At 43.6% G+C, this 16,360-nt stretch overlaps 2 protein-coding genes across 2 annotated transcripts; one reads left to right on the plus strand and one right to left on the minus strand.

Moving 5' to 3' along the window:
- Window positions 1–403: 403 nt before the first annotated feature.
- Window positions 404–11,748, minus strand: LOC105700391 (endoplasmic reticulum aminopeptidase 1). Its single transcript, XM_023434493.1, has 14 exons — window positions 11,622–11,748; window positions 7,770–7,922; window positions 7,545–7,630; window positions 7,216–7,312; window positions 7,058–7,140; window positions 6,609–6,814; window positions 6,352–6,532; window positions 5,980–6,205; window positions 5,304–5,866; window positions 5,001–5,232; window positions 4,499–4,904; window positions 4,203–4,345; window positions 3,766–4,118; window positions 404–3,625 (listed from the first exon to the last, which is right to left on the minus strand). Exons 1-14 carry the CDS (start codon window positions 11,746–11,748, stop codon window positions 3,467–3,469), a joined length of 3,015 nt encoding a protein of 1,004 aa, XP_023290261.1. The 3' UTR covers window positions 404–3,466.
- A 2,799-nt stretch (window positions 11,749–14,547) lies between these two features.
- Window positions 14,548–16,111, plus strand: LOC105700268 (high affinity copper uptake protein 1). Its single transcript, XM_012425944.1, has 5 exons — window positions 14,548–14,586; window positions 14,819–14,952; window positions 15,115–15,186; window positions 15,527–15,825; window positions 16,071–16,111. Exons 1-4 carry the CDS (start codon window positions 14,578–14,580, stop codon window positions 15,723–15,725), a joined length of 414 nt encoding a protein of 137 aa, XP_012281367.1. The 5' UTR covers window positions 14,548–14,577; the 3' UTR covers window positions 15,726–15,825; window positions 16,071–16,111.
- The last annotated feature ends 249 nt before the right edge of the window (window positions 16,112–16,360 follow it).

Consider the following 16,360-nt stretch of genomic DNA (forward strand, 5'->3'; position numbering starts at 1 on the left):
TTACTATTTTTTTTTTTTATGAACATGACATACCTACACTTCGTTTCCTGTCCAACTCGTTTGATAAAAATGGGAATTTGCTTTTCTAACATAATTTTGTTTAAACACGAAATGCAAATATGGATTAAATTATTACAGCCTTGAACTTTGTAAGTGGCGTAATGTTTAAAGATAGAAGCAGGAGTGTGCCATTCTCTCTGGTTTTGAGGAAGTTGACAGAGTCTGGGTAGAGTCGCGTAAGATTCCGGTTCTGGATATTAAAACGACACAGAAGAGCGAACTCCTGGAAGGGACAAAGTATATAATGATTTCCGCTATCAAGGAATGGTTAAGGAAAAGGCAAAAAAACACAGAGATACTTTAAACATATAATATATTTATTTGTATGCTTGTACATGTCTTGGTAGTCTCATATCAAGATCCCTCGATACTTATATCTAAAATTACTGGACGACACAATCTTAAACAATAAAAATATCAGATATTTGGAGGAGTAAGTAAATAAGCATGGAATGGATTTACAATGTAAGTTTCGTAAACAATTGCATTGGTTTTAAGTGATATGATTACTCGACAAAGCATGCGAAACGTACCTTAGAAAACAGAAAATAAATCCGTTTAATGACACTATGTTAATAATTATAACCCACTTATTTGGAATAATTTAAGATAAACTTTGGCCGAGGCGAGTTCGAAGTGTCGAGGGATCTTAATCTCGTAAAGAGCAGTATACAATATAGATATTATTACACTGGTAATGATCATTTTTCCTCCTCTTTCTGCATTATTACTTACTTCTTATGCCGCACAATCAGGCGCTGCATATAGTCTTCTGCGATTGAATGAAATACTGTTTTTTCGTCGCAACTTTTTAATCATGTCTTGTCATATTTTTTTTTGTTTACCTTGCTTACACGATAACCTCGCCATAATATAAAAAGCACGTCGCCACACCTAAATATCCATCTATTATTTTCAAAAATTAACATTAAATTAATAGTGAGATTAGTCGTGGGACCTAATGGTAATGAACTCGAAACTTTAGTTTAATAAGTTAACTAAATAGTCCAAGACTTAGCTCGAATTGTTAAGTTCATAATTTCAAAGAAATGGTCAGTTAGGAGAGATTCTGCAAAATGAGAAACTAAATCCGACAAGGATAGAGATTGCGTTAGAGTTTAAACAATTATCTTACATAAACGATGTAATTTGTAGGCCTGCTCAATCGTTGGAACGAGAGATAGACGCATATTAATAAATATCGATGCATTAGAGATACACCGCGTCTCAAAATGATTTTTACAAAATAAAAAATCTAATGTCCCGGTGATACTAAGAAATAGAGAGAGAGAGAGAGAGAGAAATTGTTAGTGAAAAAATATGCTATTTACATATAAGTATCTAGTTGTGCGTCCACTCGTCGATTCGCGATAGGAGTGTATAAAAATCTACGTAATTGAAAAAATGACGAAGAGCTTATCGGGCCATTATTTACAGGTGTAGATAATACGCATTGTGCGTTTTACTGGCGAGAGATTCCGCCCAGATAGACGATGTGACGCAAAATTTTCATGAAATTTGCCTGACAAAAGTTCATGATACGAGACACGAGGGTGTTGCTCATGAATCCTCAGTTGGAACTCATATCTGCACTACACAATGACGAACCAAAAATACTGAAATATGAAACAAAGTTAAGTGCATACAATGTCTCAATGTCTGTACGCAAACGTACAGCTAAATTTATCTCACGCATTGTCGATAAACAATTGCATTGCATGCAGCACATGGTCTGCAAATTGTTTGTAAATCTATTTTCCCCATCGTATATGATGGTCCTGAATTTCTATCTGGGCGGAATGACCGCGAAAGAATCTCCAAAAATCGAAATGAGAGATTCGGTCGGAATTCCCATTTTTATTTCAAGACTACGACCGCGTCGAGGGGATGCGATGAAAAATTTGCATCTCCACGATCATCTAGGTTCATCAAAATTCGTCGACTTAGGTCGACGTTAATTCGGGCAGTTGAATGTCAACGGTGCGTAGAAAATAGTTAGAAGAGCTTATCAGAAGAGCTTGAGTAGGCGCCGCGTTCGCTATCGTCGTTTGCGAAGGTGGCGAGTTCCTTGCAGTTGAATTTTGAGACATCAACAGCGATTTTAGGCGTCTTCGATCGCGAATAATTTCAGATTCGCTTGTTGGACTTATTTTATCGCGATTCTGCACGGTGGGACCACTTATTAGGTGCGAAAGCCCCAGTTTCGAAAGCACGATAAGAATGTCAAAATTAGCAATTAGCAGACATGTAACTGTTTATGCACGATGCAAAAAAAAATATAATGACTTCGGTGCAGTTCCGAATAAAATTTTAAATTAATTTTTTATAAACGTTCAGGTACATGCGTTCATTTGTGCCATCAGCTTTTGACACTTTTACCACACTTTCGAGCTGGGTGTCGGACCCCAAAATGCACTTGTACAAAGCGACACGTGACTATACAAATTTACATTTCCCCATAGTAAAATATCCAGTTCTCTATAATTAATACTAGAATTATCGGCCGTTTTGGACGACGCAGGTCGCGCAATATGCGGCTTTTTGGTATCCTCGAGTAACATGAACACACGGCACACACGACACCGACATTTGGTTTCCTCTAAATATACGCGTATCCACGATTATTTGATTTTCATTATTAATCGGACGACGTGAAGCCGCGCGACGACACAGACTTAATTTCGGAATCGGACAAGCTCTCGTAATCCTGAAAGCTCTTTGGCTCGCAGTTTTTTCTTTTTTTTTTTCTTTGGTTTGCATACACTTTGCATACGCCCATACCTAACTTTGATATGCTACTTAAACGTACGAAACGATTACCCAAGAGTACAATTGGTAAGAATTTGGAGGTAAACGTGTACATTGGAATTTGTAGACTAACGTAATTTATGCCAATGCCTCAAATTCGGCCAATTCTACTCGAAGACTTCTTACCTACCCACTTGAAACATTAAACTCGTCGGAGACATTTGCAAAGCACGATTCGTACCCGCGATGTGCTTTCAGTCCTACTATTTTCTTCGGAGCTTCTAGATTCGGAGAATCATTTTGGAAAATATTTCTTGGGACGGCTGATGCGACTACCCACTAAAAGGGTTGCATCCTTCGCAATGGCGGAGTGAAAGTAAAGGAGATGCATTCCTTTTCCTTCACTCCTGTCTAGTCATCATTGGCCTCGGGAACATCATAATTTCTTCCATTTTTCTACCAGAGGCCATCACCTCTTTCATTCATTTCATAGCCTCCGTCGTTACGTCTATTTCATTTTTACTAGACAGTTTTTGACTCGACATCTCTACTTTCATCATTTCTGGTCCAGCCGGAGTTCAGGGGTTGACTGGGCTTTTGACAGATCGCCGAGGACACTTCTTCGGATCTTCCGATGTCTTCTTCCAATGTTCAGCTTTTAACTCGCGTGTGACGTGTTAGCGTAGTTGATGAGCCACTGGTCGATGTTAATCGCGTTTCTTTCCAACCAGTGGATGCTGAGGTTGATGGACTCTAGACTTTGCTCCAGAGCTCTTTGGCCACTACCAATGTCGACGTTTTTGAAGTACTCCGATACCTGGTGCAGAAATGTAGTCTTAAGTTTTACGTTTAAAAAAATTAATAACAGTACTAAATCCTAAAACAAAATTAATTACGTGATAAATCTTTGCCAATGGAGTTACATGCAAGGGTAATAAATGTAATTTGTTAGCTCACTTCGCGATAGTCGTACTCCGTGGTGAAGTCCGCAGTAACACTGGATATGAGTCCACTTAGCGAAATGGAGCCGTTGCCAAATATTTCCTGCATTCGCGGCCAATAGGCCTTGACGTGCCTCCAGGCAAGCAGTTGGCCTTCGGGATTTTTCGAAACCGCCGAGACGACGGAATCGATATCTTGCGGCTTGACCTTATCACGGTCTAAAGTATATAGAAGATATCTTCGCAGCAGCCAAGGATCCGCAGCTTCCCCAAGGGCTTGCAACATCACGTTTTTCTCAGTAGGCACCTGGGATTTCTGGTACCGTTCCCAGCAGTAGTTCCACTCTTTTTCTCCGCCATATTTGATTCCTAAGAAAAATAACGAGACAATGTATATTATGTCGGACATAATGTATATCGGACAAAAGGATGCAATTCCAATGAAACAATTACCTGCAGTCAGGATAACGTCTCGAATATTTGGAGACAGACGCTTCCCTCGGAACATCCAGTCATCGAAAAGGGTCTTCGCCGCTTTCGCAATTTCTTCAAGATCAACTTCGATCGCCACATTCAGCATGATCGTACGTAGAACTCTGCATGTAATAAAACTCGTTAGAAATTTCGAAACCTAGAAGCAATCACTTTAGTAACGAGCAAATAGAAGATCACGACCAAGACTGCAAGACCGTGACCGATTTTGGCCACCAGCATCGAAAGGGTTAAGGCATGATTAAGAAGGAAGTTACTTTTTTAAGTGTGGTCCATCATCGGTCCATCCGACGTATCTGGTGACAGGACTCACGAGCTTCTTCACGAACTCCGTGTACCTCTTGTAGGCAGAACTTTCGGTCAACCTGCTCCTCCACTTCAGAAGATGCCGAACCGCGCTGGCCCAAGGTGCAAAATCTCTCTCGTTCAGAAGATACAGAGAAAGCTCCAAAGGAACAGTGGCATTCAGCTCTCCAGCTTCGCAGAGATTGAACGCATCGTCGATAAGGTTCGCCCTATCTGCCGGCGTAAATCTCGTGTGGTTGTTCAGAAGAGTCGCAATGATAGCTGCCCACATCTCTCCGGGGTAAGAAACTCTGTAGAAGCCGGTCTGGTTCACGTTGCACTTGATGTATTCCACGTCGGCCGGGATCTCAAAAGTCACTGTTACGATAAGGGTCGTGAATTAATATCTAGAAACTGAGGAAACATTCGCGAGGCTAAAGCTGGCTAATACCTGCTTACACAAGTTGAGCTTACCGTCACTCATGTTCATCCAAACTGTATGTAGCTTCCTCGGCTCCTTGTCAGTGTAATAACTAAGCGGAACGTACCACTTATAGTTAAACGGTGATTTCGGTTCGAGACGCTCACTTTCGTTTCGAATCGGCGAAAGAAGAAGTCTCTTCTGGGCAGCAGTTATGGTGTTACCATCTCTGGTAATGGTGATAAGAGGGAAGCCCATCTGCTGGGTCCACGTGTCCATGATAGCCTGCGTCCGAAATCAGCCATTAGGAACCTCCAAAGCCTCCCTAAAAAACCGAAATAAATTCTAAAGAATACCTTAACGTCGAAGCTGTGATTAGCGTGTTTGGTGAAGACAGCCCAAAGATCATTAGTGTCGGCGTTCCCATACGCGTGGATGTTCAAGTAGTCATTAAGGCCTTTTCTCATGACGTGCTCGCACAAAAAGGTCTCCAACATGTACAGAATAGAAGCTCCTTTGCTGTAGCTGATCGTATCGAAAATGGCCTCGATTTCCGTTGGATCCTTCACCGGCACGCTGATTGGATGGCTGCTGGCTGTGGCATCCAAACTTAAGGCTGGCTGAACCTTCTCCGTCACGAACTGATCCATCATACTCCACTCTGGAGCTATGTAGTCAACCCCTTTGTACTCGAAGAAGCTGGCAGCTCCTTCGTTCAGCCACAAGTCGTTCCACCATTTCATGGTCACCAGATTTCCGAACCATTGGTGGGCCAATTCATGGGCCACGGCCACTGCGATCCATTCACGGCTCACCATGGACGTTTTTGCTGGATCGTAGAGAATAGAAGTTTCCCTGTAAGTTATCAGACCCCAGTTCTCCATGGCACCGGCAGCGAAGTCCGGGATGGCTATTAAATCTGGAAAGGAAAATAGCTTTAGTGGAATTTCAATAATTTTCAAACATTTAGAGATTATTTCGACTCAGTGGAGGTAAATTCATCAAGTATAAGGAGTCAAGTCTTTTCGGTACCTTGCTTTGGTAGAGGGTAAGGAACCCCGAAGAAAGCCTCGTAGTAATCCATAATCCGAGCTGCAGATTGGGCAGCATAATTCGCCTGCGGAAGCATCGACTCGGCCGCATAAACGCTTACGGAAACGTTTCTTTTCGTCATTTCCGAGACGCGTTTAAAGTCGCAAACCACAAAGGCCACGAGGTACGTCGACATTTCGACGGACTCTTGGAAATCGTCTCGCAGCTGTGAAAAAATTCAGTGGATGTTAGTTTCATCGGCATAACAGGTTAATGACTTGATAATGACTTTTGATATACTGAATGACCCTATCGTATCACCTTAAGGGGTATCCGATTAATTTGAAGATGGAGCGATAAAATCATACTTACAAGGCCGGTTCCCATGTAGAACCCAGCATCTTCTGTGTTCACCACTGGCATGTTGCAAAGTGCTATGTGAAACCTGTCCCTAAAGATGGACACTTTGAATTTAGCCTTGAAGTGCGGTTCATCAAAGCAAGGGAAGGCCGAACGTGCATAAGTGGGCTCGAAGTGCGTCGTGGCCAAGAATCTGAAAAATAAAAATTAAATGGTATAATAGAAATAATTAGGAAAGTATATCCTAGAAGTATACGAAGGAGCAATACCTCTTTTCTCCCTCAGCAGTGACGTAGCTGCTGAGATAGAACCCTTCGAGTTCGTTGGTCAGCTTCGAGATGAACCTGAGGTTGACCGTGTAATTCCCCCTCTTTCGAAATTTACTCTCCTCCAGTTCTAAATAAAGTTGCTGGTGCTTTGGATACTCCAGAAGCTTAGCGATTTTTAGTCGGTGTCCCTTCCGGTCTTGCACCATCTGGAAAACGCCAACGGAAAAGTTCCCACGCTGAGGAAAAAGATTCATTGAACCAGAGGAATATTTTGTTAATTCCAAGAATAATTATCTGGCTGAAATAAATTGTCGTAATTCCGAATAAATGTTGCATCCAATTTATTCGGGATTATTTGAGTCAGGTAATTATTCTTTGAATTGACAAAATATTTCCTTCGTCCAATGACAATGTTTTTTCTCAGTGCAGGTGTGTCAAGTTGTGCTCACCTTTTCGTTTATTGTCAAATTCTTGCTATGGAAGACAATGTAATTGGTCTCTTTGTCGACGTAGAACTCGATCGTCACCTGTCCTGCAGGTCAATCGACACACTTGATTTATTGTTAATGCTGCGACAGGTGAGATTAATGAGCAGCTCAAGACTTACCTTTCACCTCAAGGGTTGTCAAGTTTGGGTGTATCGTAAGGTTGTACCTCGTAGGGTGCACGAAGGTGGGCAACCGTACGTTGTTCCAAGGGAATACCTAAAAAATTCAATTCCGTTTACTGTAACTCTTAAATGGATTAATTAAATAAATTGAAAAAAAACAAGTAAAGGCGTTTGCAAACATTTTTAACAGCGAAGATATGCTCGTCATTATTTTTTCCGCCGCGTACAAAGTATTGGCTTAGAATAGAAGTAGAGCTCATCGATTCGCGGGGGACAATGAAGCTCCAGAATTGGAAAAGACAATAAATAAAAGAAACAATACGAACCTCCCCATTCGTCGCCAGTGGTTCGTTGCTTACTCCATCATCCTCGATTTCCAAATTGGCCGGCTTTTCTCCAGCGCAAGGACAGTCTTGAAAAAAATGAAATCGTAATATTCTTAGGAGTTCACCGTACATATACTTTGGCATAGCAGAAATTAATAATATTTATGTATGCTTCAGCGGTATATTTTTTATATTTCTCATTTAGGGTTGTGGGAAAATCAGTACCATTCTGTGGTCCCGCGAAGGCAACGATAAGTGATATGGCGAAGAGGACCGCAAAAACGATGGTGGCGATGCAAAGTGCCCTTTTTTGCGAGCACACAGCAACTCCATTGTGTTCATAAAGGCTGCGTTTGTGCAGCCCTGTATTGCTGTCTCCTGGAACAAGAAAAAAATTCACTAAAAGCTTCCCCTTTCGACGGATTAATGTATTTTATTTCATTACCGCTCCCTATGGGAAAAATTGTCCGCTGAAAAAGTGAGAAAGATTTAACGTCCCCTTATTGTACCGTGTGCGATATACTCTTTTTCCGTCGTATTAATAAAAAATATATATTAGATCTCTAGGCAAAGTAAATGGGAAGATTAATATCCTACATAATAATGAAACTCATCAATGGGTAATTTGGAGGCGAGTGTAATATTTTCATTGATCCATAAAATCCTTTTCTTTAATGTTCGCGCATGTTTAATTATTCCAGCAGCCCTAAGGATAGAATTCAACCCCTTCGGGCGTATCCGAGAAACCTTGCGACACGTTTCCCGAGCAGTGCTCCAGTTTACTTCATCAAACTTTAATCTTGACCCAGATTAGAAACCGTGCACGGATCACGAATTTTCCGCAGGAATTGCAGGGAGAGGTCAATTACCGTGACGATTATGCGTCCCCTTGCCAGCATTTTATTGATCCAGGGTTCTTTTTTCCAGCCCTACGAATACCACCTCTGACGTTTAGCTGCAACTAAATGTATGCACTAAAAGCACGTGTCAGCTCCGAGACAAGTCAGCAATCTCTTGCAATCGTTGGTAAAAAAAATTATTCACGTGGTAAAATTTCAAACTAATCGATACACCCAAATTGGGGAATACTTAAAGGGTTAAAAGGTAACCCCCGAACACTTGATAACATTTTTCATTTATTTATTATCGAACGAAGTGCACAATCTGATACAGGGTTTCGCGTTTCCCTCTTCGGTAGAAGTAGTTAAAGTTCACTTTCAATTATTCCGACAGTCCTCGAGCTTGAATTGAAGCCCTCCGGGCGGCACCCCCGAGAAAGCTCGCGACACGCAGTTTTTTGAGCAGTGCTTCCGTTTCCCTCGTAAAACGTTCATCTCGACCCAGATCCGAAGCGGCTTAAGAAGAAGGAATTTTTTGCACAAGGGGTCAATTATCGCGTGTCCGATTATCCATCCCCTTGCCGACCCTTATCGATCGAGGGCCTGTTTTCCGCCTAGGTAAGTGCACTTAGAGTACAAGTACTTTACACTTCAACGTGAGATCCGTTTAGGATTGACGCACCATCTGACTTCCGATGGGACTAAATTCCCCGTGAAATTCGACACCGGATTTCCAACGTGTGAAATGGCAATTCACGTGGATCGAGTTCACGATGGTTAACCTCGTTGTAAGTACAGTAATTGGATGACGCGCAATGTGACGCTTTAGCCACGTGTGAACGAGGAATAATTGGCGGCACTTATTCTCAGGGTGAACGCCGCTTTCCAGAGAATTAACAAACATTTTAAATAAACATTTCAGCTGATCTATGGATTTTGGGAGACTGTCATTCGACCGTGTAGGATGGTACGCGTATTAGTATTTATTCAGGTACTCATAGTACATCCGATGAAGTCAAGATACCGTCATCTCGCGCATCATATATGATAACGCCAACGTTTAATACAAGACCAGACTACAACATCCAAAGATCAAATCCAAGTGAAGGACTCTACGACTCTGTGAAGCCTGTCCCTATTGTCATTTTATCTGTCATCGAAGAAACGAAGTTGACGTTCCTACAGGAGCAACCCCTTGTAAGGAAAAGCTTATCAGGGTCCCTCGCCATGGGCATCGGAGCAAATTCATCCGGAGGTTCATCTCACCTGTCAAGAAGGCGACGTCGTCGACGTCCTGCTCGCTCATGGCGAACCTGCCCGGGGGTGGCCTCCGGTGGACGAAATCTTTTACCTCCCCGTCGTGCGTGGCATACGAAACCTTGATAAGAGGCTCGCGCTGTTCAGCCAGAATTCGTCGTTTCCCCTCCCTCGTGGAAGCACCCTCGCCGGGACTTCGAGCACCCCCCTAGCCTCGGGGATCACCTCGGGGATCGCCTCGGGGTCTGGCACCTCCTACCCCAAGGGGAGACTTCCTAGAGCCACCCTCCCTTCCGGGTGCACCCTCTTCAGGGACGATCGACCTCGAGACCCGCCACCGGAAGGCGCCGACCAGAACCTACCCCCGGATCCCTCGCGAGCTGTCCCGAAAATTCACCCTCCGCGTCCGAGTCCTCCGTGGTACCGCGGGTTGACATTTCATTCGCGCGATACGTCGCTGCACCCGAACGCGCAGGGGTTGGCAGGAATGGCGGCTCCGGTCGGCAGAAAGGGAGGCCCGCGGGGGTGGTTTCTGTCCCGAGCCGAATCCCGACGGTGGCGTCATCTAGGAGGGGATGGACAGGGTAAAAGTCGGTGCGGCTTGGTCGGTAAGGGCTCTTCGGGTTCGGCCATTGACTCCGGAGAGGGTGGATTTTTCAACCCCGAGTGCCTCCCCCGTTAAAGGAAATATCCAATCGAATGTATCGCTTTGGGCATCCGTGACGTCTGTACCTCCTAAAAGTATCTCACAGGGTGGAGAAGTGAAGCCTTTGCATTTCGAGATCTCCTATTCGATCCGATGTTTTATTCATTATTTTCACGTCATTTTTTATCCGTCTAACGGGGCTACTTGAATTTGCCTTTAATCAAGTTGTACGACTTCAAGTGAATGGTTTATCTCGAGGCTGAGAAATATATTCCGAGAGGAATATATTCTTGAAATACCCCCTCGCTAGGGTTGATCGACCCCTAAGGCTATTATCTACGATTCCTGAACCAGGAAGCAATGTGCCGGATTAATCTGAAATTGCTCATGGGATTCCATAAAATGGGCCATCCACCTCGCAGATACTAATTAAGGGTGGATTCGGCAAGGAACTGGATTGATCCGAAAATTAAAGGTAAAGTATGTTGAACGTAGGAAGAACGTTCATTTTTCGTGTAAATCGAATTATGCGGTAAGTTCCGTTTAATTGCTGTAAGTTTCACGCCATTTTCATGAATATTTTATCATCGCGTGGGTATTAAATATGTGCATTTTTTGCATGGAAGTTCTTTTCACGTGGATAGTTTTTGAGTGGGGGCATCAGATCGATTCGAAAAGTGGAATCAACGGGTGGAATGACTCCCTTCTTTCAGGGGTATAATGATCCCTCCACCCCTAAAAGAAGAGCAGGAGCCAAAAGGTTGTCGTCAAGGCTCGAGGGGAAACGTTGTATATATACATTCTTGGCACACTGCATTTCTCCATAATGTAAGTCAAGTTGAACATATAGAACCCATGTACTTGCAAGTTATATCCGAAGATTCATCACTTCTCTACATTCATATATTAATGTCATACGTTATTAAGACATTAATATCAATACAAGTCATATCCGAACTGTCCATCGTTTATTCACGAGGTGCTATTAAAATATATCATTAAAATATGTATGTCGATTCGAGTCACGTTCGACATAGCAAGGAGGCCCTGAATCATAAGGTAGACAAATCAGCGCGAAATGAGCGGAACGAGATTTAATACGTTTTCAATATTTCCTCGAAATCACGCTCCCCTTAATTATGGCTTCTGCCCATGCAACGGAAACTGCTCGTGTTATCGACCAAGCTATTCTCAGAGGAACGAAAATGTCCTTGCAGAGGGAAACACGCGATTGTTCAAGACTTGCTCGACTCAAATCGTTGCGCCTTTGTCCTGCAATCATCCTCAGATTTTGCAAATTTCGAACATTGATCGAACATGAGAAGTTAGAGTTACCTGAATTCCCGTGGACCTCGGTGTTGGCGTTCCCGTTTTGTCCAGGTCTCCTGGGATCGGGAATCCTGCCGAAGGTCTCCATGCGGATCACTTCGGTGCTCTCCTTGAGGGAGGAGGTGGCTGGCATCTTTCCAAAATTCGATCCCCCTCTTCAGGAGTCCCCCCTTCGTGCCCCTCGGCGAAGCATATCACCAGAGAGTACAGTGCTCCCCAGCTGGAGGCATAAAACTTCCTGGCGAGCAACAGTTGCGGTCCACTTTTACCGGTTCCTCCGGGAGCGCTGCACTTTTCCCAGGAATTGGCACATTTCCCGGGTCCGATAATCGACCGGCAGCCGTTAATCCCCGAAAAAGCTGGCCCGACTTAACGGGGAACTCGGAAGTCTCGCCAGAACCTCCAAGGAGTCCAACGAAGGACCAGGACGAGTGCTTTGGTTCCTCGAAAAAGAATCCCAAACTGCCCTTGATTGGGCGCCTCGTAAAGCTACATCGAAAACGCGACGGCGTGAGAAGGCCGGGGTGGAAAGCGTGCACTTTACTCGTTTTCCCTCTCCCTCTAAATTTGCCCCTTTTGTCGCTCTTTCAGGGGATTACTTCGGGCCGCGCATTGTCAGGATCGTCGAGAGGAGCGTTCACCAAGGGGATTTCATCTTCCTGGAGTCGGTGCTCCCGTTTCGGGACGCCAAGTAGGATCGATAAGTGTCAAGTATCGACTTTCCGCTCATCTCTCTCTCCTTCTCGGGCCACTTGACAATTATTAAACCCGACCCTGGGTATCCTCTTCAGTTATCGGAGCGACGTCGGTAATTAAGTCCCGCCACGTCCGGATTTCCTGATAGACCACGAACCCGCCCGCCCATTGGGATGGGCACCGATCGGCTCCCCTCGCACCTGAAAAACCAACAATCTCTATAGGGAGCGCCGCAACGAGTAGCCAATTAATTAACTACGTGTCGCCATTCGGAGCCTCTACGAAGGGTGGTATGCAAATGGCGTCCTAGGAGTCTCATTTATGAAAATTTTCTTTAAATTGGGTATACCGAATTGTTTGAAATTCTACTATTCGTGGACGTGGAGGCTCCAAGGAAAACCTTGATATAGTAATAATATAACCGTTACATAACGTTTGTAACATGTAACGCAGTATACATATAATATATAAGATTTGTATTACTATTTCCTCCGCAGCTGTATAACACTGTTACAAAACGAATAATGTATACGCAACGTATCGGTAAGTGAAAAAACATAAGGATAATATGATATTGCCAAGGGTGAAACGAAAATATGAAATATTTAAGGATGTAGAAATAACCCGATATTATCACTATCAGGTTAATAGTCCTGGATTATGTAAAACGTAGGAACGATACGATATCGTCTGCGTCAAGGCGAACTTCTAATGGCACGTACCCACGTGCAAGTAAGCTTGCGAGAGCTGCTCTCAGACGGTCTTAGCCACAGAGTACACAGTATTGGAAGTGAACTTGCGTAAATTGATCGGTAGTGTACCCGGAAATTGAAGCTGTTCTATCGAGAAATGTCGCAAGTTACTTGCACGTGGACCCGAGCCTTAAGAGTATTTAAATCCCAGGAATAACGTTCATAGAATCCTGGAGGGTTGTCTGGGTACATCCCGCGGCTCTAGGGGGAGGGCGAAGCCGATTGGCCGGCGGGCACTCACCCGAAATGCGTTCATTCTCCTGGAGCACTCCTGTCGGACATGCCGGGAGCCGGGCAAACGAAGGATGAAATAAATCCGGAGCGGCGTCCGGGTCGAGTTCCTCGGCGCGACGCAGGGGCGAGGGCGCAGGCAGGAGTCGCCGCGACGCAAACGGCCGGGCAGGGAGAACGGGACTGAAGCCGGCGATCGAGCGTGGACGAATTTCCGGGCGCGGGGAGTCGCCTCGGTCAGGATCAGCCACAGGTTGCGCCAGCCCAGCGCACCCCACCACCCACCGCCCGCAGCCGCCCGCCGCCTACTGCCACCCATCGGCGGCCGCTGCCGCCACAGGCGCGCCGCTGATGCGGGCCTCGCGCCGCTAGGGGCGCCGCAGGCACTCCGAGGGGGTGCTATGGTGCGCGTCGACGCGCGCCACCCCCAACGCCGACCCCGAGGCCTCTGCCAAGGATCGGCGTCCTTTCTAAGGAGCTCGCATTCGGGACGTTGGATACCTCCACGATGAGAATGATAAGGAAAGAATGGTCCTTTGTATAGAGGTTTGGGTTTGTTTTTGGGATCCGGATTCGTGAGGAGAAAGAGAAAAAGGAGAGTCTCTTGGAAGAATGGAGCGATAAGGAAAGCATGATTTTGTGTGAACATTAACGGAGGAGGGAAAAACAGGGATGATAATGCAAACGGAGAGAAATATTTTTTCTGGGAATGGAGCAAAATATTATTTTCAATAATGGCATCACGGACGTCTCTCATGTCAGGTCCCCACAAAAAGATATTGGAAATGTCATTCCGCTCGGAAAAGTCGGAAAAACGAGACAAAATATCCGATCACCTGCAAGACTTATTGGCAACTGAGACCTTATCATACGTACTGTTCGTCGTAACGCCGTGATAGTGTTACTGGCATCCGAAACATGTGAAACGTATCTATTTCCGTACTTCGAACTTCAAAGCCATCTTTCGAATTTATTCGTCCGTGGAATTTCTTATCTTCCGACCTATATTCTTGAAATACACAAATAACAATTATTCACAAGGTAGAAACATTAAATTAACATGCTCTTTTTGAAAACAAGTGGAAGGGTTCTATATCTGATAAGAAATGTATAATAGGGGATTTTTTAATGTATGTGAACCTCTGTATCAAGATGATCTCTCGATATGCTATCTGGAGTGATAACTAAATTGACTTTGTACAAAGATGATACAGATGGTCGTCAACCTTCTCCAGTCTTTAAGTATACCTTATCAGGGCTTTGTCGAACGAACAACCGACATCATGCATGCCGTAAGTGATTGGAATCACATAAAACATTAACGCGTTTACAATGACAAAAGCAAGTGTTCCTTTTCTTCCTTCCTAAACCGTTTGAATGACGGAGAAAAAAAAATTACTAATAAACAATACATAATACAACTTTGTATTCAAAAAATGTATGAGGTTCACCGGCATGTCTAATAACGTATTATCAATTTTCCAACGGGGGCCCGTTCTTGAAAAATGATTTTTGTCGGTGTAGATGGCATTTCACACAGGTGTCACCGAAACGATACTCTTCGAGGGATGGAAGACGAATAGTTGGCAAGGAATCGTCGGTTCTATGATCGGCATCGGTCTTCTTGCAGCTCTTTATGAGGCCCTGAAGAGTTACAGGTAAATATCAAAAATATGTAAGTGCATATCTGACCCGAAACTGTACCGAGTTTCCTGATAAACTTCATCCTTATTACCATTTTTGGCCTTTGTATATTTCTTTGATTTTTGTTTATTATTATATATTACTATTTTCCTTAATCAAAACGAATATTTTTCCAGGGAACATCTCTATATCGCCAATGCCCCAACAAATCCATTGAAGGAAAAGGAACAGAAGACGAAAAGTACAAGGTAAGACTTTCCTTTTACCGATTAGAAGTTTTTAGTGTATGACAAAACGACGTTTAATAACAATTTTATCGAACTCCATTCATTTTTAAACTGAGAATAGGAGATATCTGGAAATTTCAAGCACATGGATTACGTTTAGTAGATAAGGTCAACTGTTATCCAACTTATTACCAATCGCGTGTCGTGAATGGATTCCTTCCAAGAATGGAAAAATGAGCTAAACTACGTAAGTAGTTTCGCTCATTTTTTTATTCTTCTCGTAGATAGGCTACTCTCATAATCGTCGGCATATGAGTAATTTTAATAATTTTCTATATTAATACTTGTCATTGTATTTCAGGGAGTACCTACTATCCGGAGTGCACTTTTTGCAGACATTTCTACATGCAGTGCAGTATGTACTCGGCTACTTCTTGATGTTAATTTTCATGACATACAACATTTGGTTGTGTCTTGCCATGGTTATCGGTGCAACACTCGGATATTGGTTCTTCTCGTGGGAAAAATTCAATCCCGACGTTTCCGGATGTTGCGATTGAAGACTGCAAATAATAAGTTCAACGCCAAGAGGACTTGCAACAATTTTCAAAAAAGGAACGCCGAAATATTTTGAGAAAGAGGCGTTTAAGAATAGGGCAAGTATGCAATTTGAATGTTTGGAAAAAGTTGAAAATATTAAATGTATTCTCATGTTTAATTTATCTAAGAATATCTGTCCCATCATTGGCGCTCCGGTATCTTATCACCGTTCTTTATATCGCTAACGTGACGGCTGTAATCAACAGCCGAATAATGTACAGATCGTGTTTTATCCCTTTCGGATAAGGTCTCGTTTCTCAAGTTAAAAAACACTTGACACGTACAGTGTCTTGACATTGTTCAAGATGTCCTACGTCAGCAGCAGTCAAGCTATTTGCTGCGAAAATTTGGCTTGTCGAACTCGAAAAAACAAATCCTTTGGAGAACTCGTCTTCAGCTGGAGCAGATTCAACACGATTTCGTCGTTTGTCATAATAATATTTTTCTGCGTTTGGAGTGTGGCGTACTTTTCAATGTATGATCCTGGAAGCGATCATGAGGGAGATCAAAGTGGAGTTGATCATGGTGGAGATGATCATGCAGGTCATGGTGCAAACATGCTCAAGGATGTCTAATCTCGAAGAAACCCATTTTT

Source organism: Orussus abietinus, unplaced genomic scaffold (genome assembly GCF_000612105.2).
Source record: "Orussus abietinus isolate OABI.00-Male unplaced genomic scaffold, Oabi_2.0 scaffold18, whole genome shotgun sequence".
NCBI lineage: Eukaryota > Metazoa > Arthropoda > Insecta > Hymenoptera > Orussidae > Orussus > Orussus abietinus.

Coding starts and splice junctions, on each gene's coding strand:
- LOC105700268 (XM_012425944.1), top strand. Junction 14,953..15,114: donor GAGGCCCTGAAGAGTTACAG/GTAAATATCAAA, acceptor ATATTTTTCCAG/GGAACATCTCTATATCGCCA. Junction 15,187..15,526: donor CAGAAGACGAAAAGTACAAG/GTAAGACTTTCC, acceptor ATTGTATTTCAG/GGAGTACCTACTATCCGGAG.
- LOC105700391 (XM_023434493.1), bottom strand. CDS start 11,748: ATGCCAGCCACCTCCTCCCTCAAGGAGAGCACCGAAGTGATCCGCATG. Junction 5,867..5,979: donor TTACCCTCTACCAAAGCAAG/GTACCGAAAAGA, acceptor TTTCCTTTCCAG/ATTTAATAGCCATCCCGGAC. Junction 5,233..5,303: donor ATCACAGCTTCGACGTTAAG/GTATTCTTTAGA, acceptor TTTCGGACGCAG/GCTATCATGGACACGTGGAC.